Source organism: Orussus abietinus, unplaced genomic scaffold (genome assembly GCF_000612105.2).
Source record: "Orussus abietinus isolate OABI.00-Male unplaced genomic scaffold, Oabi_2.0 scaffold45, whole genome shotgun sequence".
Taxonomy (NCBI): domain Eukaryota; kingdom Metazoa; phylum Arthropoda; class Insecta; order Hymenoptera; family Orussidae; genus Orussus; species Orussus abietinus.
In genome coordinates this window covers 28,002-53,805 of record NW_019394256.1, presented here as the reverse complement: position 1 = coordinate 53,805, position 25,804 = coordinate 28,002, and the positions used below count along the sequence as shown (strand labels likewise).

Below are 25,804 nucleotides of genomic sequence, written 5' to 3'. Positions count from 1 at the left end.
ATCAAACGTGGACAGGATTGCTATAAAGTGTACCGAGTGTGTCGGGTACGTCGCCGACCGGAAGAATAATAGGAGTTATTGAGGTTACTGGTCACCCTAGTTATGAACGTCCTGCAAGTCCACAAGGGCCGAAGGTAAGTACCCCAGGAAAGGAGTCGATAAACTGCCACGACAAACTCTTTGCGAGAGTGTGCTTGAGAAATTGCGGATAGCCTGGGAAGAGCGTCAAGGATGATGGGCGTTCAGAGTGTGTGCGAGGGGTCGTAATTATTGAGATTAATCACACTATCGGTATAATCGTTTCTGATCCAGAGCTGGCCCATCGTATTCGCGATAATCGACCTATCGTGCGGCGCTTAGGTCACGCGATATACCCTAACAATGTTTGCATTTGGATGATGCTGATGGCACCTGATGGGAGTAGATCACAAGAGGTCCTGTCGTTCTTGAGGCGTCCCATGATCTGACTAATGTATTTGATAGGCTCTAAAGAGCGCTTTATCAAAGCTACATATCTATGTACAAATATCGAGAAAAGAACTAGTTGAAAATGATTACACCTGATGAAAAAGAATGGACTTGACGTTCGACATCTTTAGGAATGACCATCGGATCTTGGACAAATTAATGCTCCACAAGTAAACTGTTAGATCTAAATGTAAGAAAATTTGTATAAATGTGATTATATTCTTTAGAAATGTTTACTTATGCTGATTAATTCTTTTAATTTCTGGGCCCTGCGATCGAATGTCATTTTGCGTCTTGGGAATGTTATCTTAGAAGCGAAGTGGCGGTTATTTCTTATTGAGTTCATGATGTGTTAGGGAAAAGGAGCTCATCAGTGGATGTAAGAAAATTTCGATTAGCCGACTTCTGTTAATGCACCAGCTGATTAGGTAACTATCTTCTGCGAGGGGGAGAATGTCCGCAAGTAGCTGATCAGCTCACCTACTTAAAAATTCCCCTCGGATGGCTGTAATTTATGACTGCTTTTTACGCCGCGGTAAACGTGCTGAAAATTAAGTTCGCAAGTTTTACTTATCACCCCGCAAAAGTAGAACGATAAAAAGCTGCGCTTTGAACGGGAGGTTTTCCTCGGCAAATTTATTGAGGCGAATGCGGTGCTTGTCCCTGTCTCTTCTGGTCTATCGTTTTAACTCCAACTTTTTCTGTCATGAAATAATCGAGCGTGTCGTGAAACATTGTTTTCAATCAAATAAGAACTTATTGAACAAATGCAGTAGATTTCATGCCGATTTGTATTCTTCTCTGTGAGCATGATTTGACTTTTCATACATATAGTTATATTCTGAGCAAGTAGGAAATGTAACTAATTTACGGTTTTAGTCAAAATTACGTGTAGTAAAATATTGTTTTCAGTCAAATATGAACAAATTGAACGAATGCAGTAGATTTCATACCGAATCAAAATTACGATTTTTCTTAAATTTTCAATATTAGGTACTTCCTCCACTACTTCATTCTTCATATTCCATTGTTGCACAAAATTTGTTATTCATAAAAAAATATTTATAACTTTCAAATAAGAATGAAAGGATAATTGTTTTAATATTATCCCATTTTGCTAAACAGTTCGATTAGATCGAAGCACTTACATTAAAACGTTATTATACCGGTAAAATGTTTGAGTTTACTTTTTTGACATATAATCGCGTTTATAAATAACAATGAGAAAGATGGTTGTTTTGACATAGGTTCGTAGACCCACTCAATCTTTTCACTGAATTTTGATACTTTTAGTTTCCATTAAAACAGTACTAATTAATCAAATAAAACTGTCTCCAGGAGTTCTAACAGCTATACATTCTTCGTAGCACAAAATAATTGTCCTATATTTTTTATATATTTAACGAATATCGTGCATTTTGTAAATATTTAGCAGACATTTGAAATATTTGCAAAATGTTTACTTTAGAATATTATCCCTATAATATTTGAATAATATTATCTCCACGTGTTTTCGTAATATTTTTCTACCAGATATACAAATATTTTGCTTCATTTTAATACAAGTATTTTTTTAAATATTATATTAATATTATAATACATTATAAACGCTTCAAAAATACTTAAAATCAAAATCACACGTTTTGCTCCCATAATGAAATAGCGGGAGGAAAATATTAGAAACATTTCTCGTGCTTTTTTTATACCAAATGAAGTGTCCGATAATAGTCGTGAAGTAAAAGAAATGTATTCTTATTACGTGTTCATAAATTAAAAAATATAATTTCAATATATGTTTATAAAATATTGAAACTAAATATGTCATTGAGATTTTCAACAAATATTTCGGATATCTTCGAATGAAATCTACAAGAAATCTTAAAAAATCTGTCGCTCGAGATATTTAGTAAAAATTAGAAAGAAATATTTAGAAATTATTTTATGCTACTAGGGATGTCTTGAACTGCTACTCTGCATATTCAATCTCTATCGCTATTTTCGTTTATTCAACGCAGCGACTTTCCGTGAAATTTGCCATTCCGGAAGTGGAATGTTTCGAAGCATGATACGTAAAGTACGAAAGCGGCAAAATATTCAAATGAGTATTTTCCCACGGGACTCGATCCCTTCCATCCAATGGGATGCATAAATTTGAACGCGCTCGCTGTTAAATGTTTCCGCGAATGGTTTATCAAATTGACACAATAATAGGTTATTGTTCCCACAGTGATGTATAAAGTCGTAATAACAAAAGGTCTACGGGTTGCAAGTGAAACTTCTGAGTTGAAGAGAATTATTGGATATTATTCACAATTCTTAATTTTCTTACTGGCTCGGTATTAATCGTTTGGACATAAAAGCAATAATAAACGAGGGGTTATTTTAATATCGACTTCGCTGAGTCAGACGCGCAGTCGGTAATTAACTCGTCAGAAAACAAATTGAAATTAAATAACACTGACGAAGATGTTAACGGGAATTCTGTTAATAAAAAAAAAATATCCCAAAATAACCCAGTTTAAGATATAACTGATAGGGTTACGCCTTAAGGGGAATTTCTTCCCAGAATGTTAATTTTTTAAGTCCAGCAGTTTTAATTGGGCCTTGATTATCCCTAGATTAGTCAGCCAGGAAGGATTTTATATATTAGAATATTAACGTCATTTATATAATACGCGATGTATGCATCTAACGTAACTATAAAACTCTACCGAGTTCCATAATCGTGATGATTATTTAATTAAGCCGTAAATCAACAAATGATCGTTTTACAAAGCAGATTAACCTTTACTTTACACTACATACGATCGATTTACAAATAAGCTTTATCTTCTGGCTTAATTACGGATTTAAGGTTAAGAGAAACACGTCGAGGAACTCGATCGACGTCGGTAAAGAAGATTTTTCTAAATACTTACTTTGCCGTCGTTCATTTCTATATTTACAGCTGTGTCGAATTATATTGGGTACTGTACTAAATGGCATACTCCAATTGTCATTTTCGTATAATAATTTTAAAGAAATCGAGGTAATACTCCAGACATCCTCTAGATTCATGGTTTCTAAGGCCCTGATTGACTGGGGAGGGACGCTCTGCGTCATCTATGATTTCTGTGTCGACTAAATTTTCACTCCGAGACTTCGTATTACCGTAATTTTACCACAAAAGCGCATAAGATACTGTTTTTGCCTTTATCCCGTTAAAACGCGAGTTTATCGATTACCAGAGTGTTTTAAATTATGGTACAATTGTCCTAACACATTCGTTACTCATATTAGAGCCTTTAATAATTAGATATCGATCGAAATATGACAGCTCGACGACTCTTGGTTCTGGTCTGGGTTAAGTTACACAATTTTCTTTTTAAAAAATATACATTTTGAAAGTCACAGGACAATTCCTAGGTGCTCGCGAGTCATGTGTCAAAGTTTTAGACGGTTCGATTCAATGCCCTTAAAAAAAAGTGTTATTCAAATCGACTGATTTGAGGGGGGTTTCACTTTACCTTAAATTCGGCTTGTAAAAATAGCGACGCCATAGTGGTTAAATAATTAAGGAGGTAGGTCAGGGTGATGAAGTCGAGGTCTTTGAAACTGACACGTTTGCTTCTCGCAAGGTGACTACCACAAAAACCACAGAAAAGACGGACTTCCCCGGCATTCCTGGCATGCAAAATGATGGGTTAGAGGTCTGCGTTTGAGTTTCCGTTTCGGTGAACCGACATCAGCACCGGCTTAATATTTTATCCGCACAGGGCAATTTGCGTTATTGGTCTGTAGGGAGCAATCCTTGAACAGCCAAGTCGAATGGGAATTAATCGATGACGTTCCTTGTACTTTAGATAATTGTTTACCTTCCAACCTTCTGAAGATGTAATAAATGTTTCATTTGCTTTTTAAATGACGGCAGTCCACCACTATTAAGCAGCCCTTAGAGCGTTACGTTAAATTCAATGTTGATATAACGTAATTCAACGTTAATATAACGTAATTCAACGTTACTGTAACGTAATTCAACGTTAATGTAACGTAATTCAACGTTAATATAACGTAATTCAACGTTAATGTAACGTAATTCAACGTTAATGTAACGTAATTCAATGTTAATATAACGTCATTCAACGTTAATATACCGTAATTCAACGTTAATGTAACGTAATTCAACATTAATGTAACGTAATTCAACGTTAACGTAACGTAATTCAACGTAATTCAATGTAAATGTAACGTAATTCAACGTTAATGTAACGTAATTCAACTATAATATAACACAATTCAACGTTAATATAACGTACAATTGTTTCGTCTGTTTTTTAACAATGGCACTCCACCACTCTTCGGCATCCCTTAAAGCGTTACGTCAATTCAATGTAGATATAACGTTTATTCCACGTTTATTGAACTATCGTTTCGGCCGTGTAACGCGAACGTCGTTTAAACGTAATCCGTACATAAAATAATTGTTCATAATCTACTGTAAGTTCAAATAACGTTAAAGAAATGCAATATACCTGGACATAGCAATCAATGACCTGACTTTGAATTATTAGTATCGAAATCATCAATCAAATTAATGACTACGTGTCATGAATTTCTATAAGGAGAAATAGATCCCCTTTCGATGAATAATTTGTTATATGTCATATTTATACCGAAGTTGTGATTATTTTTGCCACATTTTTATTTGTTACTTGGCAAAGTAGCAGGGAAGCTACATGACAGATCAGGACGAATTATTGTAAAAATCTTCATTTTTGAATACAGAGTTCTCACGTATTCCTGTAATGGATTTTGCAAATATAGGGACGACGATGTTGCAGTTACATTTCATACATTATTGATATAACAATTACGGGGGTGGATGGTTTACGGTTCACATTATTTACCCGAAGTGCCACCATTATTTACGAACAGTACAGATATTGACGAAAAATGGCAAAATGCCAATCCATGATGTAATACCGATCATGTTGTTTCACGGGGTGAAAGGAAATTGAACGGAGCAGATTAGAGCTGCCAGCCAGTAGCTGATTTATTGAACTGCCACGTTCAACTGATTGAGCACTATAAGTTGTATGACAGTATCACGGGCAAATAATTTTGTCAAACCATTCAGGTATAATGAACGATTGTCATCTGAGACAGCGCGGCTTGGATACGTTATCAGTGATAATTGCTGTAGGTTAAAATGTGTACATTATGTATGTATATGATGATTTTATCATTGTGACATTTTAGATCGATTGTAGTAATCGCAGTTGATGTATTGATAATTAAATGTGATTAACTAATCACGAATTAAGAGATTTTCGGCTGCACAGACCCTAGTTAAAGCTAACAGGGCTTCAAGAAGAGGTTGCAAACTAATTAGTGAAATTCCTTCAATTGACATTCATCGAGATTACAGTAGGGTCGAAACTGATATGTGGAGGGGTTGCAAACATTAAATATTTTCTAACAATCAGAAATCATCACGACATTCATTTAGTATCTGATATTGGTTAATTTTTGCCGAGCATTTCCATGCAACATAGATTGTGTTAATCTGTGTTTAAATTTGTGACGTGAATTAACTAATTTGTATTAGTGGTATTAACTGAAATTGTCGGTGTAACTGGTATCGATAATTAATCTGTTATTATCCATGTAAAAATGTCTAAGTGACATTACAAAGGTAGCATAGTCTCGTAAATCCTATCATTTGGATAATCCAGAAATTCTGCATAACTTCGGTCTGTCATTTTGAAATACACTTGAAACTAATTATCAGGATATGACATAGAAGTCTTGCGATGGAAGATGTTGATGATCAAAGATCAAAACTCATCGATTATGCTCTTTGGGTATATAGGGTTCTTTCATTGGATATTCTGTGATTTGTTACAGTACGCTGAGAAATGGCATATGTGGAACCCAATTTCTGAGACACCTACTCTGTTTTCAATAATGGAGAACCAGTACTCGTAGCCCGTAAAAGAAATTGGATCCCGACGCATATGTTGGGGACTCTTGCTCTCCATCCAGGGCGCGAAAGTTTAGGACCTTTGCAGGATAAGGGTCCGGAAGAGAGACAGTCTCCGGGGCACACATAATCCTAGTTTATGACCAGAAGCCCTCGTCAAGGCTGCACTGACCCGAGCCCTGGCAAGGATAAGTGTCTCTCGACACCGAACCCCATCCTCATGGTCAGAGAAGTGACCGGACACTTGGGGAAAGATACCGACGATGGGAGGATTTTTCACCAGGTTGTGTTTGTCCAAAACTCTTTTAAAAACAGCGACCACACCTTGGACACCTTCCGATGATCTGCCATTCGTTTCAAGTAGAAGGTGAGTTAAATTGAGGATCTAGACATCACATCCTCTATGGCACACGACTAACTTCAATAAGTTGCAGGTTATCTTCATCCCAAATTCGAAAGGAATGGATTACTCAACCATCGAACATGATCAGTAAAGCGCATAACGAGTACTCTGGTAGAAGAGAACAATGGGGTCTAGACAATCTTAGAAACGTCCCGTTCAGAACCCTCCATGAAATCCCAAATCTTTTCTTGTATCGTCGAGAAGATCATCATCGGAGTTAGAAACGAGTGTCAGAACCCTCTTGAGACCGACAGGTTATTTTTATCTGTCTTCCTCCAACGAATTAAACCCTTCAACCCGGTGTACGGTATTCCGTCAGTCTTTTATTCAACCATCGGACATGATCAGTAAAGCGCATAACGAGTACTCTGGTAGAAGAAAACAATGGGGCCTAGAAAATCTTAGAAACGTCCCGTTCAGAACCCTCCATGAAATCCCAAATCTTTTCTTGTATCGTCGAGAAGATCATCATCGGAGTTAGAAACGAGTGTCAGAACCCTCTTGAGACTGACAGGTTATTTCGATCTGTCTTCCTCCGACGAATTGAACCCTTCAACCCAATGTATGGTATTCCGTCTCGCTGGTTTGCTTTGGATTTTTCTTCCCCAACGAGTGCCCCGATAAGAAAGGTTCCATGTTTGCTGGTCAGGTGACGGTCCAGCTTCTCGACTCTACCCAAGGCACGGACACTGCGTGTTGGGCGTCGCGAAACTAGATCAATTCAAGCCGATCCCCTTTCGTTCATCCGCTGAACAAAGATAGGTTCCGGTAACTACCACTTGGACGACGTTCACGAGATTGGTGAACTCCCCAGGTAGAGATCTGGACCATCAGCTCACCTTGGTGAATATCACAGCGACGTTGCTCTCTCAGCATCCACGTGGACTCCGTAGCTGATACGGACGATTAGATTAGCGTCACTAAATGCGCTATATTAAAATTTGACTCAAATTGGTATTTAGTGATGTGAGTGCATTTATACTATCGTAAAAAAATTCAAAGCGTTTCTTTGCTTTCAAAAATTCTCTACTCCTCTCCTTACGTTTAAATAGTCGAAATCACTACTGAATAGCAGAAACGCTGTCATCGACGTCATCAACGCTGGTGACCTAGACCAGCATAAAGATTGATCAGTGAACGCGGACCACCTTAACTGATCCTAACTCGAAACCATTAAGTAAAATTAATTTCTATAAAATATGAAGTGTGTAGTAACTAAAAGTAGCCGTTAAGGTGATATGGAAGTGGCATCTGAAGGATCAATCGTTCGTGAAACTTGTCTCTGAACGAGGTGTACCAAATCGTTTCAAACTTTGCCACCTGAATGTGGAGACTCTAAGGAAGACACCCGTGCAATTTTAATTCTTATAAAAAATATTTAAAATGTTTACAAACGAATTAGAAAGAAATTAGAAATTTCATTGGTATCAGGGCCTTCCTCGTAGCCTCCGTACTCGGATTGAAAAGTTTGAAAGGATTTGGTACACCCAATTAGGAGGAAAGTTTAACAAACAAGACCTCTTCGATGCCACTTTCATATCACCTTACGTTTTTTAATTTGTTTTAAGGACGCATCTGGTAAAGCATACATTAATAACAAGAGGAAGGTTCTTCGAAGGATAAATCTGGCGATTTCGAAAAACATGCTCACATTCACCTCGAATTTGGGGACACCGAAATCTATAGTCTGCCCTGTGAAAAATGTGAAACTGTCTAAAAACGACGATGGCGATGCCAATAACGGTGGGCAAGAGTCAAACAATGTGCATTATTTCACAATAAACCTTATCTTAGTCTTTCTTCTTTTACGCAGTAACGTTATTTCTCCCTATTTCCTACATCTCTACAATTGTTTCGTTGCGATGAAGTGTTTAAGACTTCCTGTACAAAAAATAAATCCCCTTGGTATATCGAAATTAAATCCCGGATCCAAGAATCACATTTGAGCTAGCCAATAGCCAAGATTCCTTTTCCAAAGAAATGGAGAATTCTAAAGAAATCTTCATCGGAGATTTTTCCAAGGTAATGGGCGAGTGTAACACATGTAGGATGGGAGGATAATCCTCGGAAAGTAAGATAGTGTGGCTTTAATCGAGCTCTTCTTTCCCCCTTTTTTTAGAGTCTGGTCCGCTCGTCGACTGAGAGAGCAACCGACTGGGAAAATAGGAAAAGGGGTTGGTACGTTGCTCGAGTACATTGGCGAGCAACAAGTCGTAGGTACACTCGAGTGCTGAAGCAAGAGAGGCCAGATAAAGCAGCAGAGGGATGGGGCTGAAGTTGGGCTTGAAAAACGCCAAGCTGCTAAGAGCATACTGAACGAATCGATTTACCCGACAAAGTAGATTTTCCCGATGCGACCTTAACATTCCGAATCTGTCAGTTGTCCCTTCGAGAGTCGTCGCTCGAATCGAACCGTCCCTTCGAAAAGGGTCGACCTTGGACTTTTACAAAGCGACCGGCGAAATTACATGGCAATGCAGCAGCACGTACCACTTGGCGTGGTACTTCTTGTGAATACATATTGCTTGGTCCCATCAACAAGACTTTTAGATTTGTTGTCTTTTTAGTGAAATTACTTCTGGTGAATACTTGCTGCTTGGTCCCATCAACAAGATTTTTAGATCTGGAGTCTTTTTAGTGCCATTACTTCTGCTGCTTGGTCCCATCAACAAGATTTTTAGATCTGGAGTCTTTTTAGTGCCATTACTTCTGGTGAATACTTGCTGCTTGGTCCCATCAACAAGATTTTTAGATCTGGAGTCTTTTTAGTGCCATTACTTCTGATGTATACTTCTTGCTTGGTCTCACCAACAAAATTTTTAGATCTGGAGTCTTTTTAGTTCCATTACTTCTGGTGAATATTTCTTGCTTGGTCTTACCAACCAAATTTTGTAGATCTGGAGTCGTTTTAGGGTTATTACTTCTGGTGAATACTTATTGATTGGTCTCATCAACTAAATTTTTCGATCTGGAGTCTTTTTAGTGCCATTACTTCTGATGTATACTTCTTGCTTGGTCCCACCAACAAAATTTTGTAGATCTGGAGTCGTTTTAGGGTTATTACTTCTGGTGAATACTTGTTGATTGGTCTCATAAACAAGATTTTGTAGATCTGGAGCCGTTTTGTTGCCATTACTTCTGGTGAATACTCATTGCTTGGTCCCATCAACAAGATTTTGAAGAGCTGGAGTAATTTTGGTGCCATTACTTCTGGTGAATACTCACTGCTTGGTCCCATCAACAAAATTTTGTAGATCTAGAGTATGAACTGTGGATTAACCTCCACAAAGTATAACAGAGTTACGTTCTGCGCTTTCCGACATATTTTCTTCAGAACCGAGTAAATGGCCTCACACCTTTCCCTTCTTTAATAATATTTACTTAGTTTTATTAACACATTCCGGTCCGACGCCGCCGTCGCCGGACTAACCGGCAGAATTCCGCACCAACGCGCAAAAGGGGTAATTTAACGTCTCCGGCCGTTAAAGGGTAGTCCACGGAAGACGTAATTTCATGTTTCCGGCACATACAGTGAGTGGGAAAACTATTCATACGGCGAATAATTCCAAGAAGAATTTCATAAAAAATTCGCCCCCCAAATTAAGCCTGCAAATTTTACATCGTGTTTAACCCTTCGAACATTCTGTATGCAAAACATGTAGACTGGTTGTTGCCTTTCATAACATAGTTCTGATACTTCCCTCAGTAAACAGCGAAAATGAAGCTGCAAATTGTAAAATTTACTTCCCATTATCTTACGCATTGACTGGAATAATTTTCTCCAAATATTGACTTGTTTATATAGCGATTTGTGTGTAGTCTAAATGAACATCAATTAACACAATTTGTGACATCGCTCTCAGTCAGCAATAAAAGTGAAACCGAAAGGTGTAAAATGCAGTCCTTAGGATCTTGCTCATTGATTTCAGTAATTCTCTGAAACGTTCACTCGTTAATGCAACGATTTGCATAATTTAAATCAGCATTAATTAACAATATCTGTGACATCGCTTTCAGTCAGCAATAAAAGTGAAACCGCAAGGTGTAAAATGCAGTCCTCAGGATCTTGCTCATTGAGTGAAATAATTCTCTGCAACGTTCACTCGTTTATGCAACAATTTGCATAATTTAAATCAGCATTAATTAACAATATCTGTGACATCGCTTTCAGTCAGCAATAAAAGTGAAACGGAAAGGTGTAAAATGCAGTCCTTATGATCTTGCATATTGAGTGGAGTAATTCTTTCAAATGTTGACTTGTTTATATAGCGATTCCTGTAATCTAAACGAACATAAATTTACACTATTTGTGATATCGCTTTCAGTCAGCAATAAAAGTGAAACCATAAGATGTAAAATTCAGCCCCTACGATCTTGCACATTGAGTGCAGTAATTCTCTGAAACGTTCACTCGTTTATGCAACGATTTGCATAATTTAAATCAGCATTAATTTACAATATCTGTGACATCGGTTTCAGTCAGCAATAAAAGTGAAACCGCAAGGTGTAAAATGCAGTCCTTAGGATCTTGCTCATTGAGTGAAATAATTCTCTCAAACGTTCACTCATTTATGCAACAATTTGCATAATTCAAATCAGCATTAATTAACAATATCTGTGACATCGCTTTCAGTCAGCAAAAGTGCAGTTGTAAGGTATAAACTGGATTCCCTAGGATCTTGTCCATTGAGTGGAGTCGTTACGGTGAAATACCGAAATCTGGAGAATGTCGACGTTCACCGGTGAATGTCAACATTCACATAGTCGCTTCGTGTATGTCCGAAATATTTGCTAAGTACCCTTATTTCTTACTTACACCGGTAAATGTTGACATTCACCGGTGTGTGATTGTTGACACACACTGGAGAGGGTCCGAATGTACAACAATGTAATTAAATATTCGATCTTTCACCGACGTATTTGGTTTCTGTTGACATTCACCGGTGAAAGTCGACATTCTCCAATTTCGGTCATTCACGGTAACAGAGTAATTCTTTCAAAAGTTGACTTGTTTATACAGCGATTTGCATAACTTAGATCCACATGAAGGTCTCGTGACACGAATCTTCTTGCTCCTGGGACACCTCGACTTTCCTACGACGTTGTTAAAAGCGTTTCTCACCGATTACCCCTTTTATAGCAAGAACTTTACGGTCGGAAAGTTTATTAACAATTTAGGAACATTACCTTCGCCCACCTCGTCGACTGTAAAGCACTGCAGCGTGAATAAGAAATATTTATGCAGCCCGTCTTTTCCCTTCCATTATTTATTATTCTGCACTTTACAACCTCCGTCGTATAACCGAGCAAGAACAATATCCGATACAACATTAAGTTACGATTTTCTTTCACCAATTTTGCAATTGTTCCCTTTAAGACCATTCATGCAGCTAAATCAGAAGATTTTCTACGTTGAAAGTAGGCAGGACAAAAGGTGTTACTCTGCAAAATGTTTGTCTTTTTTTTTCTGCAATTCGTTTGGAGTCTTGATTGCGAAATGGATTTTCTGAGAAGATTAAACATTATTCGTTTAATCTGCACTCTAAGTATAAGCGATCTTGAATTATCAAAGTAAAAGAGTCTTCCTCACAAACGCGCGTAATTCCCCGTCTTTGAAGTTCTTGATTAACGAACGGTGGTCAGGAAGGAATTAATTCGTAAAGGTGAAAACTACCTGTAGTAGTGTTTGAGTCTTCAAATTAAAAGATGATAACAATCGTTTCAATTCTGTAAATCTGCTTACGTATAGGTATATTTGTGGACATGAATGCCTTCCCTACAGATATGATTACATGTTCGGAAGACACTTATAGCCGCATATGAATCATATGTTTTCGACTATTTAAACATTTAAATATATGGTGGTACTATTTAAACATTTGATTTCGACCTAGTATGTAAACGGTTACGAAAAACATGAACGCGACCGTTTAATGAAACCTAATTAGGCTGGATATAAGGAAGGTCTAGGATCTCATGAAATTACATTTTTTTACAGTTTTTCATTAATATTTTGTTTAATCTGTTACAAAAAATGAAATTTCATGAGTGTCAGGACTTTTCTTATGGCCTTCACACTTACGTTGTAAAGTCTGAAACGATTCAGCACATCTAATTCAGAGAAAAGTTTCATGAACGATTGACTTTTCGATTCAAACTTTGTAATATAAATATGCAGGATATAAGGAAGGTCTAGGAACTCATGAAATTTCATTTTTTCATTGATATTTTGTTTAATCTGTTATAAAAAATGAAATCTCATGAGTGTCAGGACTTTTCTTATGGCCTTCACACTCACGTTGTAAAGTTTGAAACGATTCAGCACATCTAATTCGGAGAAAAGTTTCATGAACGATTGACTTTTCGATTCAAACTTTGCAATATAAATATGCTGGACATAAGGAAGGTCTCGGAACTCATGAAATTTCATTTTTTACATTTTTTCATTAATATTTTGTTTAATCTGTTACAAAAAATGAAATCTCATGAGTGTCAAGACTTTTCTTATGGTCTTCACACTCACGTTGTAAAGTTTGAAACGATTCAGCACACCTAATTTGGAGATAAGTTTCATGAACGATTGACTCTTCAGATGCCACTTTCGCATCCCCTTAATGTATAAAGGGAGCTGACAGAATGGAGAGCGATTAAACTGCCTTAAGATGGTGCTCTTCTTTTGTAAACGGGAGCTCTGTAACGACGGCCGATCAAATGTCCTTGCCACTTCGTTGCAATTTCACGCTTGCAGATCAACGATATCATCTCTTACAACCATATCGAATGTCTCAAACACTGAACCTTGTTCTAAAATTTGTTAACCCTTCGACGTTATATGAGAGCTGAACATAGACAGAAATCATTTAATACCATGATAGGATGGCCGATAAACACAACCGTTCGAACCCTTGTATCATACAATAGTATTACAGTACTCCAATTATCCCGAAAAAAAATCCCTTGAATAAATGTCGCGTATATTAATTACACGTTTCATTTCATTTGGAAGGGATGAAGGTCATTTACCCCATGAACAATTTTGAGGGACATACTATACCGATTGTCGATGAAAGTCTAAAAGTTATTGCCGGCCAATCCGTTTCGTCTTACGTTTTACAATGATCTGCTTCATTTATCACAGTCGTACATTCTATATAGGACATCTGCTCCTGAATATTTGTAGAATTCTTTACTTACTGATTACAGGTTCAACAATGCGTGAGATAAATTTAGCTGTACGTATGCCGTCAAACATTGAGACATTGCATGTACTTAACTTTGTTTCATATTTAAGGATTTTTGGTTCGTCATTGTATCCTACAGGTATAAGTTCCAATTGAGTACTCATCAGCAACACTCTCATGATTCATTTCATGATCTCTTATGAGGCAAATTTGATGCAATTTTGCATCACTTCGCCTAACCGGGAGTTTTACATTGAAAATAGATGAACAAGTGTCTCATTTTCCGAATTCCTACTCTTTCTTAATATGCGCACTTATATCACCACAGTTCCAAATGAGGACTCATGAGCAACACTCTCATGATTCATTTCATGATCTCTTATGAGGCAAATTTGATGCAATGTTGCATCACTTCGTCTATCTGGGAGTTTTACGTTGAAAATAGATGAACAAGTGTCTCATTTTGTGAATTCCTACTCTTTCTTAATATGCGCACTTATATTACCGTGATATAGGAAGTTTCACTTCAAAAGAGAAGGTAGAAGAGAAGAGAGGCTGGCGGAATTGCCTTACCCCTACTCTGCACTTACTCTGGCCATTAGCGGTATTCTGCTCCTTAAATTCCCGTTTTACTCCTGAAAGGTTTAAGAGGAAATTACCTTCCTGACCGTTTCCGAAGGGGATCAGCTCGCCTCCTTCTCGTCTCCAGGTGATGTTGGGCGTGGGTGTTCCGGTGGCGGCGCAGCGCAAGGTAACGTTACTACCCTCCCGCACTACCATGTCGGTGCTTGTCGAGTAATCCAATATATCCGGAGGTACTAAGACCGAAAATACAAAAAAGGTTAGACCCTTCGTGCAGCTTCCACCAGGAGAGAGGAAGAACAAGAGGTTCGTCTCTTTCGAGGCTTTTCTTCTTCCAGAATCTGCGTTACGGGGTGACAATCAAATTCCCATAATACTTTCGGAGGTCATACCTCCACGAGTAATAAACAAAATTCATGAAATTTAGTCATTTTAATGTAAGTAAGTGGTAAGAGAATAGTAATAAGAGAAGAAGAAACGACATCATGTAGGATGTACACTGGGAGACATCGATGCCCTCCCATCCTGCAGAGGCGATGTTGTTCATCTATATTCATGTCCGCCATTATACAAGGAGTCCCTAAATCTTCGTCGTACCTTTTAGAAGGTAAAAGAGAGTAACGTTTTCAACCAAAGTTTCTATTTTTTTACCATCAGTGTTTACCCAATTACAGCGCAATGAAACAATCCCGATTCACGTGTAGTACCGACGCAACGGGTACAGGGACCATATATATTTTTTTTCATTTTTACTGAATAAATATATCAATCAACCAATGAAACTCATCGAGCACTTCGTCCTCGTACATTTCTTTTCCTCATAGGTAAGACATGGAGTCTGGAACATGTATTATGGCGTTTTTAGTCCGCACAATCGACATGAGCCCATGTCTTTCCCGCAAGGGAAAGGATATACAAGGATGAAGTGCTCGATGAATGTGAAAATGTACAACGATGTAAATTTTAAAGTTTTTTATAACAACGTTTATATCCGCTATTATGTATAAGCAATGCATCTTAATTTGAAAATGTTGAAGTACACATATACGTAAACATACGAAGTACGTATGTCTTTATCCTTAAACCGATTCGTCAACATTAAATATCTCCGAATTGTAGATTACAATTATTCTCAGATTTTGACATATCTTCCCGGAAGATATATATATATATGGCTAACAGAATTCCAAAAATACAGAACTCCTTCTTTCGCAAATTTAAATCATATAGCGTAATGTACTTCAATTATAAAACGGATTTCTAAACTCCAAATAAGTTCTGTGAATTTTAGAAAATACACTGAAAAGTAGTTAAAAAGGGTTCAATGGATATAAATCAAGAAGCCAATTTCCTAAACGTTACTTCGGTAACGATTTAGTCTTTTTCATTAACGTTGAATGCAATTTTACGTGTCTGAAGGTGGATATATGTAGGTCCATGTTCATTAAATATGCAAAGGGAGGTACTGTATAGATTTTTCTCTACAATAGCTATCTCCCGTCCACCTCCAATATTCTCTCTGTATCTACAATAGTGTCCAAAAGGAAAACCATGTATCGTTTTATCGTTACCTCGGAAATTCGGATTTTTCCCTGATGTTCATCCTTGCTTATCGAATGAATTACAACCACAGAGTAATTTTCGCAATAAATTCCGAGAGACAGGCTATGTGGTTTTGTATAAAAAAAAATACTTTTTTTAATTAATATCAAATTATGTAGGTTCCCTGAAACTGCGGATATGGTGGCTACGTGGAAAATAATTCTGTTTGATGTTTCCAAAAGGTAATGGTTTCCTTCGCTCTTTGAACTCCTGCTTTGAAATGATATTTTAATTTACCACTATCCCGTGAAGTACTTCTACTCTAAGCTGCGTACATTTTGGAAATTCGCCGAAATTGTTCTTCAACCGCATCAGGAATTCGAAAGATTTTCAATTCGTTGAAAATATCATGTCCAAGTGAAACGATTTATATTTAACTTGATCTACAATGTAAGAAAGTAAATAAAGTAAAAACGTGGAAAATAATATTGCCCTTCTAAGACAACTTTGATGGTTATATACGACTTTAAAGAAATTCATGGGACGCCTATAAATGAATTACTTCTAGCAATGTTTTCTTTCACTTCGAGTTAGTTGTAAAAGGGATAATTACAGGCATTGCAATTGATAGAATAAATATATGGACACTCTTTATTCAACTTGCCAAAATTTCAATTAAACTCTGAGCTTCGCTTAGTTTATCGAATTTTTTCTCGTCATTCGACATTGGTGTTAATTAACACTCTGTGATTGGCGGAATTAATTTATGACCGCTCCACGATTTTAATTAAAGTCATATATAACCATCTAAATTGTGATACAAGAAAATAATTGGTTTTCACATTTTTCATTTCATTTAATTGACTGCATCGATGATCAAGTTAAAATCATTAAACTTAAAATAATGTAACCTATTTTATTTTCTATTTTTTACTTTTTAGTGTTTTTACGTGTTTTGCAACCAATCTCTTTCAAAGAAACATTTCTCTGGTTTAATGAATTCTCCTTCTCAAGGTGTGTGTGTTTTCTAATTCTTCTTTGGTTCAATGAATGTTTTTTCTTAGGGTGTGCTCAGTGTGTGTGTGCGTGTCGTTTCTAATTCTTCTTTGGTTCAATAAATGTTTTTTCTCAGGGTGCAAAATACTTCTTTGACACTATTCAAAGAAACATTTCTATGGTTCAATGAATTCTATTTTTCAGGGTGTGCTCAGTGTGTGTGTGCGTGTTTTTTCTAATTCTTCTTTGGTTCAATGAATGTTTTTTCTTAGGGTGTGCTCAGTATGTGTGTGTGCGTGCTTTTTCTAATTCTTCTTTAGTTCAATAAATGTTTTTTCTAAGGGTGGAAAATACTTCTTTGATATTATTCAAAGAAACATTTCTCTGGTTCAATGAATTCTATTTTTCAGGGTGAGCTCAGTGTCTGTGTTTTTTCTAATTCTTCTTTGGTACAATGAATGTTTTTTCTCAGGGTGTGCTCAGTGTGTGTGTGTGTGTGTGCGTGTTGTTTCTAATTCTTCTTTGGTTCAATGAATTCTATTTTTCAGGGTGCGCTCTGTGTGTGTTTTTTCTAATTCTTCTTTGGTTCAATGAATGTTTTTTCTTAGGGTGTGCTCAGTGTGTGTGTGCGTGTCGTTTCTAATTCTTCTTTGGTTCAATAAATGTTTTTTCTCAGGGTGCAAAATACTTCTTTGACACTATTCAAAGAAACATTTCTCTGGTTCAATGAATTTTCCTTCTCAGGGTGTGTGTGTCGTTTCTAATTCTTCTTTGGTTCAATAAATGTTTTTTCTCAGGGTGCAAAATACTTCTTTGACACTATTCAAAGAAACATTTCTCTGGTTCAATGAATTTTCCTTCTCAGGGTGTGTGTGTGTTTTCTAATTCTTCTTTGGTTCAATAAATGTTTTTTCTCAGGGTGCAAAATACTTCTTTGACACTATTCAAAGAAACATTTCTATGGTTCAATGAATTCTATTTTTCAGGGTGTGCTCAGTGTGTGTGTGCGTGTTTTTTCTAATTCTTCTTTGGTTCAATGAATGTTTTTTCTTAGGGTGTGCTCAGTATGTGTGTGTGCGTGCTTTTTCTAATTCTTCTTTAGTTCAATAAATGTTTTTTCTAAGGGTGGAAAATACTTCTTTGATATTATTCAAAGAAACATTTCTCTGGTTCAATGAATTCTATTTTTCAGGGTGCGCTCAGTGTGTGTTTTTTCTAATTCTTCTTTGGTACAATGAATGTTTTTTCTCAGGGTGTGCTCAGTGTGTGTGTGTGTGTGTGCGTGTTGTTTCTAATTCTTCTTTGGTTCAATGAATTCTATTTTTCAGGGTGCGCTCAGTGTGTGTTTTTTCTAATTCTTCTTTGGTTCAATGAATGTTTTTTCTCAGGGTGTGCTCAGTGTGTGTCTGTGTGTGCGTGTTGTTTCTAATTCTTCTTTGGTTCAATGAATTCATTTTCTCAGGGTGTGCTCTCTCTGTGTGTGTGTTTTCTTTCTAATAACTGGACTACTCTTCCCCATGTACGCACCAACGATTTCCAGATAACCGATTTGGCACTTCATGGGGTCCGTGTTGATCTGACACATATAGTCCCCTCTGTCCGACTCCTGCACCTCGCGGATGTGGAGGTACCAGGTCCTGTGGTCGCTGTGTGTCACTCCGATCCGATGATTCTTCGTGATAACGTGGTTGGCTATCGTCAGTATGGTCTGCGTGTTAACCCGGAGCCACGCCACCTGGAAGAGGACGAAGACGGAATTATTGCCGGCGCAAACGAGGGGCGTTCGCTATCGCGGAGTAGACCGGGTTATCACTAGCGAAATTGCGCGGTGAATTATTGACGGAACTTCAATTCCCTGTGTTTATTCGCGCCGACTCGTCGGGTCAATTCCGCCAGGAGGTTGTATTTGTCGTCGTTGTGGGTCGCCATTGGACCCGACGTACACTCGGAATTTTTACACCCATCTTTATGTACGCCCGTCTTGGGTCTCCTCCTCGTTTTGTTGGTCATTTGCAATCCAGAAGTGGCGGAATAGAAGTGTCCTCGGTAAGGCGGCCTCGCCATAAAATTTCAATGCAGCTGTTACCTTTCCGTACATTCCGTATTCTAATTGAGCCGCGACACATTGAAATGCCATCTCGGTGCTCTCCTTTTACGCCGAAGCTGGGACACTCTTTAGCGCGGTTATTTCGAATTAATTGTGGCTCCTCGCTTTCATCAATAATTAATCTACCCCGAGATCCGAAACCTTAATTCGGGGAGGATTGCCCGCAACGTGAATTCCCCTTCCCTTTGAGAGAGGTATTTATATTTCCGGTATTTTTTCATTTTGGGATTAAAATTGCGAGATCCCATTCCTTTTTATGCTCTAAAGAGACGCGGGGTAGAAAATTTCACGTACTAAATGTCTTTTCCTAGAAATTATGGAACGTTCAAATACATTATTCACCGAAAAAGCTGCAGCGAAGATCAAAGTTGTGCATACCTGATTACCACACATACTGGTGGCCATTAAGGTGGTATGATAGTGGTCTCTGGGTCTGATTTATGAAACTTTTCTCCGAACTGAGTGTACCGAATCATTTGAGATTTTACCAGATTAATATGGCTACACTGATGAAGGTACTAACACTCCAAAAATTTCATTACTTGAAATTTATTTATAAATATCTTTTAAAACTTGTACAAGGAATTCAATTCATTTATCACTCCGACGTGATAAACCTTTTTTTTCTTTTGCGAAACCTGATGTACTTATCCTCGATATTTTCAGATGTTATAATTTTAATATCCATCAGTGTATATTGTTTAAAATAATGAAAAGAGACCATGGCCAATGTTTGAAATTGCTTTTATCTATAAACAAAAATTTAATCATTACTGAAAACGTTATCCTAATCAATATCATCAATATCATCAATATCATCCTAATCAATATCAATACGTTAGTCTCTAATTTGTATTTTTAGTTGTGCGATTTTTAGCAGTTGGACTTTACAGAGATCCATCAGAAATTAATCATTGCAATTCCTAAGAAAGGATAAAGACAGTTTGGCGAATAAAGTGAGATAGTACTGGAAAGTAAATGTCCGACCAAGTCCGTTTCCTTTCTAACTCTGGATAATGTCCATCGTATTCGTAAATATTTTATTAGTAAGACCTAATGTTGTTGGATGTGTGTCTATTCGAGTATCGGGCGCAACGCGAAGTACTCTTGGGAAATCTAAAGTAACTGGCTTTGGTTCACTTGGGACTTGTACGAATCTTTGGAAAATCGAAACTACCGACGAATTTTCCAGATAACGTTTTTAATATCGGTTAACATTGCATTTCCTTGGAATATGGAAAATCTCATTACTTATACCACTATATACCAAAACTCTAGTTGCCATTTTCATTAGTTGCGATCACATGATTCTCCTGACTGCAAATCGCAATTCTAGTACATTGTAATTTATTTGTAGAAGATAATCCAGAATAGGTGAACGATCAGAATCTATAATTTGGAATAGTTCAATCGTTCTTTAATGAATTAAAATATTAAGTTTACTTTACTGGAAAATTGCAAGTAAATTGCGAGGGAACGGCGCGACGTTATGTGGAAATTAAAATGCAGATACAAGTTTGTGGAACATTTTAAAGTAATTAATTATTCAATTAAAACAATGAAAACCAAAGTAAATGACGAGAAAGCTGTTATGGAGTGATTGCCGATCATCGATGACTCCCACGGCATTCAAGGCGTTAATAACGTTTTCGCTCGGAAAACGTTAAATAATTACGTCCGTAATACTCGTGTAGTACGTTGACACAATTATGGGTGGGAGTACATAAAAATAGCCGCAGATTTAATTTTACGTTAACACTTTATAAAATCAAAATGATTCTTGCCCATAGGTAATTCAAAGTTGATGTTGATAGCTGCTCCGCACACAGATCTATTGTTATGCGGTAGTATGGTTTCTATATATTTATTTTTATGATTTCATGAAAGCTTTTTTTTTCTACCTTTCATACGTCTTTTCATTCTCTTTTAAACTCACATTTGAAACGCATTTCATAACCTACTCCACCTTAACCAACATTGTATTCCATATTCACTTTAAAGTATCAAGTAAAACAGCCTCGTATGAAAATATTTTTTACGCATTTTCATTCTTTTTTAAACTCACATTTGAAACGCATTTCATAACCTACTCCACCTTAACCAACATTGTATTCCATATTCACTTTAAAATATCAAGTAAAACAGCCTCGTATGGAAACAATTCCTACGTCTTTTCATTCTTTCATAAACTCATTTTTGAAACGCATTTTACAATCTACTTCACCTTAACCAACATTGTATTCCATATTTACTTTAAAATATCAAGTAAAACAGCCTCGTATGAAAATATTTCCTACGTCTTTTCATTCTCTTTAAACTCACTTTTGAAACGCATTTTACAATCTACTTCACCTTACCCAACATTGCATTTCATATTCTCTTTAAAGTATCAAATAAAACAGCCTCGCATGAAAATACTTTTTACGGCTTTTATTCTCTTTTAAACCCACTTTTGAAACGCACTTCACAATCTACTACCCCCCTTAACATAAAAATCTGCTGAATCTAGGAGAACCTAAAAATGCCAAATTATATAGATTGCGGCAATCTTTTAGAATCCAATGTTTCATTCTTTATAGGATTTGGAAGACCTTACGAGCAACGTGATTGCTGATCTGCCCGAGTTCTCGGTTCGATCCCCACAACCGCTAAAAGATTTAAGGCAGGGCCTGTCTGCAAACCGTATTTTTACATGGCCTTATCGACGAGTCTGCAGACAGGTCCGGATCGAAACGCGAAATTTATAGAACAATTCGGAAGATAGAAAACGGGATTATTTAGAAGCCGCGCAGCACTCCAGCACGTTACAATGATTTCTCCTTCGCGATCCACAGAGATACCACTTTTTGATATCTAAATTATTGATAACGTTCATTAATGACATCGTAGCTCACGGAGCTTACAAAGGAGGCCTTCCTCTTTATATTCCTAACATAATTTGACGGTTTAAATACTCCTTTATCCATTTGTAAATGCAGTTTAACTGCGTTAGTTTAGTTCGTCGGCGTCATCGATGCTTCTAATTCACCTGAAATAAACAGTGTCGATATTTCACCTGTATTATTTAATTTAGAGCAATCATAGGCCAATAATTTAAACGTTCGACCGAATTAAACAGATGCGGAATTAATTTCCAGTGTTCCTCTTTACGGAAGGCATGCCCACGATTTTTGGTAGTTTCTATACGTAATTATTAATGTATAATCATATAAAAAGTCTCAAAACGTTGGAATATTTTATAAATTTACTGGAATTTTACTAAACAGTAGTACATAATCGCCAATAAATATTCGTTGCCGTTCGCGCATGCTTTTAAATATATTAAATTATTAATTATTTCAATGCCAAATTTATAGAACAATTCGGAAGGTAGAAAACGTGATTATTTATAAATCGTGCAGCACTCCAACATGTTAGAATGATTTCTCCTTCGCGATCTACCGAGATACCACTTTTTGATATCTAAATTATTGATAACGATATCTTATAATTTTCGTATTTCAATAAGCATATTAAAAATTCCATCAATTAATGCGAGATACGTCACATTCTATTCATATTAAATAAATTGCGGGAAATTACAGTGTCGATATTTCACCTGTATTATTTAATTTAGAGCAACCATAGGCCAATAATTTAAAGGTTCGACCGAATTAAACAGATGCAGAATTAATTTCCAGTGTTCCTCTTTACGGAANGTTTAACTGCGTTAGTTTAGTTCGTCGGCGTCATCGATGCTTCTAATTCACCTGAAATAAACAGTGTCGATATTTCACCTGTATTATTTAATTTAGAGCAATCATAGGCCAATAATTTAAACGTTCGACCGAATTAAACAGATGCGGAATTAATTTCCAGTGTTCCTCTTTACGGAAGGCATGCCCACGATTTTTGGTAGTTTCTATACGTAATTATTAATGTATAATCATATAAAAAGTCTCAAAACGTTGGAATATTTTATAAATTTACTGGAATTTTACTAAACAGTAGTACATAATCGCCGATAAATATTCGTTGCCGTTCGCGCATGCTTTTAAATATATTAAATTATAAATTATTTAAACGCTAAATTTATAGAACAATTCGGAAGGTAGAAAACGGGATTATTTAGAATCCAGCATGTTAGAATGATTTCTCCTTCGTGATCCACCGAGATACCACTTTTTGATATCTAAATTATTGATAACGTTCATTAATGACATCGTGACTGGCGGAGCTTACAAAGGAGGCCGTCCTCTTTATGTTTCTGACGTAATTAGACGGTTCAAATACTCCTTTGTTAATGGTTATTGTAAACTGCGGAGCAATCCGCAAATACTCCTTTGTCCCTTTGTAAATGCAGTTTAACTGCGTTAGCTTAGGCACATGACATAAGCCAATAATGTCGCGGGATTAATACCCCGACAAAGCCAAGGGAAACCCTAATCTCAAGCTTCCAGTTGGAATATATAAAATTGCTTACATATCCGATAAATACATATTTCCTCCTAAATTTAGGGTACCAGAATTTATACCGCACTTTTTTCTATGCTGTAAATAACACATGGCATTTTACGCCTGGATAAGAGAAACTAAAGTAAATTAGATATTTTAAATAACTATTGGTTAGAATTAATAACCTAGATTTCGTAAAAGAAACAGTGATTTCAGTTTTCGAAGACCAAGAAAGGTTGTGAAGATGCAAATGAAGGGAGAGAGAGCTATATTTCTTAACCCTTCAACTGAAGTTGGGTCATTTACTGGGATTTTACTAACAAATAACTGACAGTCCAGATTTTGTGCACCTATACGATACGCATTAAACTAGTACAATAGTACATAATTGCCGATAAATACTCCTTGCCGTTCGCACATGCTTTTAAATGCATTTGGCGCGAAACTCTATCGAGTTTCCAGATTTCAGGAACCTCCTTTTTCTTTTTTTAATTTCCGTTCATTAAGGTGAAGTGAAACACGTCGAGGAACTTGATCGACGTCGATAAAGAAGAATTTTCTAAATGCCTATGTTGTCGACGTTGGTTTTTATATTGACAGCTATATCGAATTATATTGGGTATTGTACCAAATGGCGTATTCCACCTGTCGTTTTCGTACAATAATTATAAAGAAATCAAAGGAAAACTCCAGAAATCCTTTGGATTCATGCCTTCTGGGGCCCTAATTGACTGCGGAGGGACCCCCTGCGCCATCTGTGATTTCCAGGTCAATTAAATTTTCACTCCGAGACCTCGTATTACCATCGTTTTAGCAAAGAAGCGTATACAACACTTGTTTTGCCCTTATCCCATTCAAATGCGAGTTTATCGATTACCAGAGTGTTCTAAATTGCCGTAAAATTGTCGTGACCCTTTCGATTCTCATATCAGAGCCGTCCATAATTGTATATTGATCGAAATATGAGAGTTCGACGCCACTTTGGTTCTGGTCTGGGCTGAGTTAAACAATTTATTTGAAAAATTCAAATTTTGAATATGTTAGGACAATTCTTAGATGATCAGGAGTGACGTGTGTCAAAGTTTCGGACAGTTTGGTCTAAGACCCTTAAGAAAAAGTGTTGTATTCGAATCGACTGATATGAAAGGGGTTTCACTTCACCTTAAGCCGTCAACCTATGAATGGTCATTACCCTATATTTTATGTTCCCTCTTATTGATTTAATTCACATTACCTGATTATCTCATTACGTATACATTTATCCTACCGAATATGCTTATAGAATTTTATTAATTATCTCTGCCGCCCTGGAATATTTCGTTAATTTCTCTGTGCAGTCTTCGGAAACAGGTTTCAATTTGTGGCTTGTTCTCACACCGAGTTTCTAACGTAATTGCCGTAATTATTTTGGTTAAAGACGCACAAACGAAATTGTGGAGGACCGCGCAGCGGTGCGGTAATACATTTCCGATGGTGCATCTCATTCAATGTATGTATGCAACGGAGAGCTCCCTTCAAAGCGAGACGGTTTTACGTATATCTCGGATAGGAAAACTTGGCTGCAACACTGTCTGATACTCGAGAAAAATATCACCTCGGGTACCGTCGGAAACTTTCATCTTCTTCTACGTGAATACCGATCGAATGTTCGGAGAGAACGAACTTGTCGTAAATTCCACATGAATGTCAATACTTGTCGGGACCGCTCGTCGATAATTTCTTTGACGTTAGGCGAAAGAGGGCAAAGATTCTCAAACCGTGAATAATACCCCTCTAAGTGCACTTTTCAACGTATTATTTACTGTTAGGCTGTACTTGGACGTGCTATTACTATTTCTGTTAATAACAAGCTGTTAAGGTGAAGTGAACCCCCCTCAAATAAGACACTTTTTTTAAGGGTATTGGGTAGTACTGTCCGAAATTTTGACACGTGACTCGTGAGCACCTAGGAATTACCCTGTCACTTTCAAAATTTGGATTTTTCAACAAAAGTTGTGTTACTTAGTCCAGACCAGAACCAAGAGCGTCGAGCTCTGTATTTCGATCAATATGCAATCATTGAAGGCTATAATATGAAAAGCGAAAGTGTCAGAACAATTGTACGACAATTTAGAACACTCTGGTAATCG

The 25,804-nt window shown here is 36.9% G+C and overlaps 1 protein-coding gene across 1 annotated transcript in view; it reads right to left on the bottom strand.

Moving 5' to 3' along the window:
• The window catches only part of LOC105694407 (neurotrimin), a 48,282-nt gene extending 29,184 nt beyond the window's left edge, over window positions 1-19,098 (bottom strand). The window contains exons 1-3 of the mRNA XM_023434299.1: window positions 19,078-19,098; window positions 18,662-18,920; window positions 14,674-14,832 (exon numbers count right to left, since the gene is read on the bottom strand). Coding sequence (XP_023290067.1) covers window positions 14,674-14,832; window positions 18,662-18,920; window positions 19,078-19,098 — 439 coding nt within the window. The remainder of the gene's footprint in view (window positions 1-14,673; window positions 14,833-18,661; window positions 18,921-19,077) is intronic.
• Window positions 19,099-25,804: the final 6,706 nt, after the last annotated feature.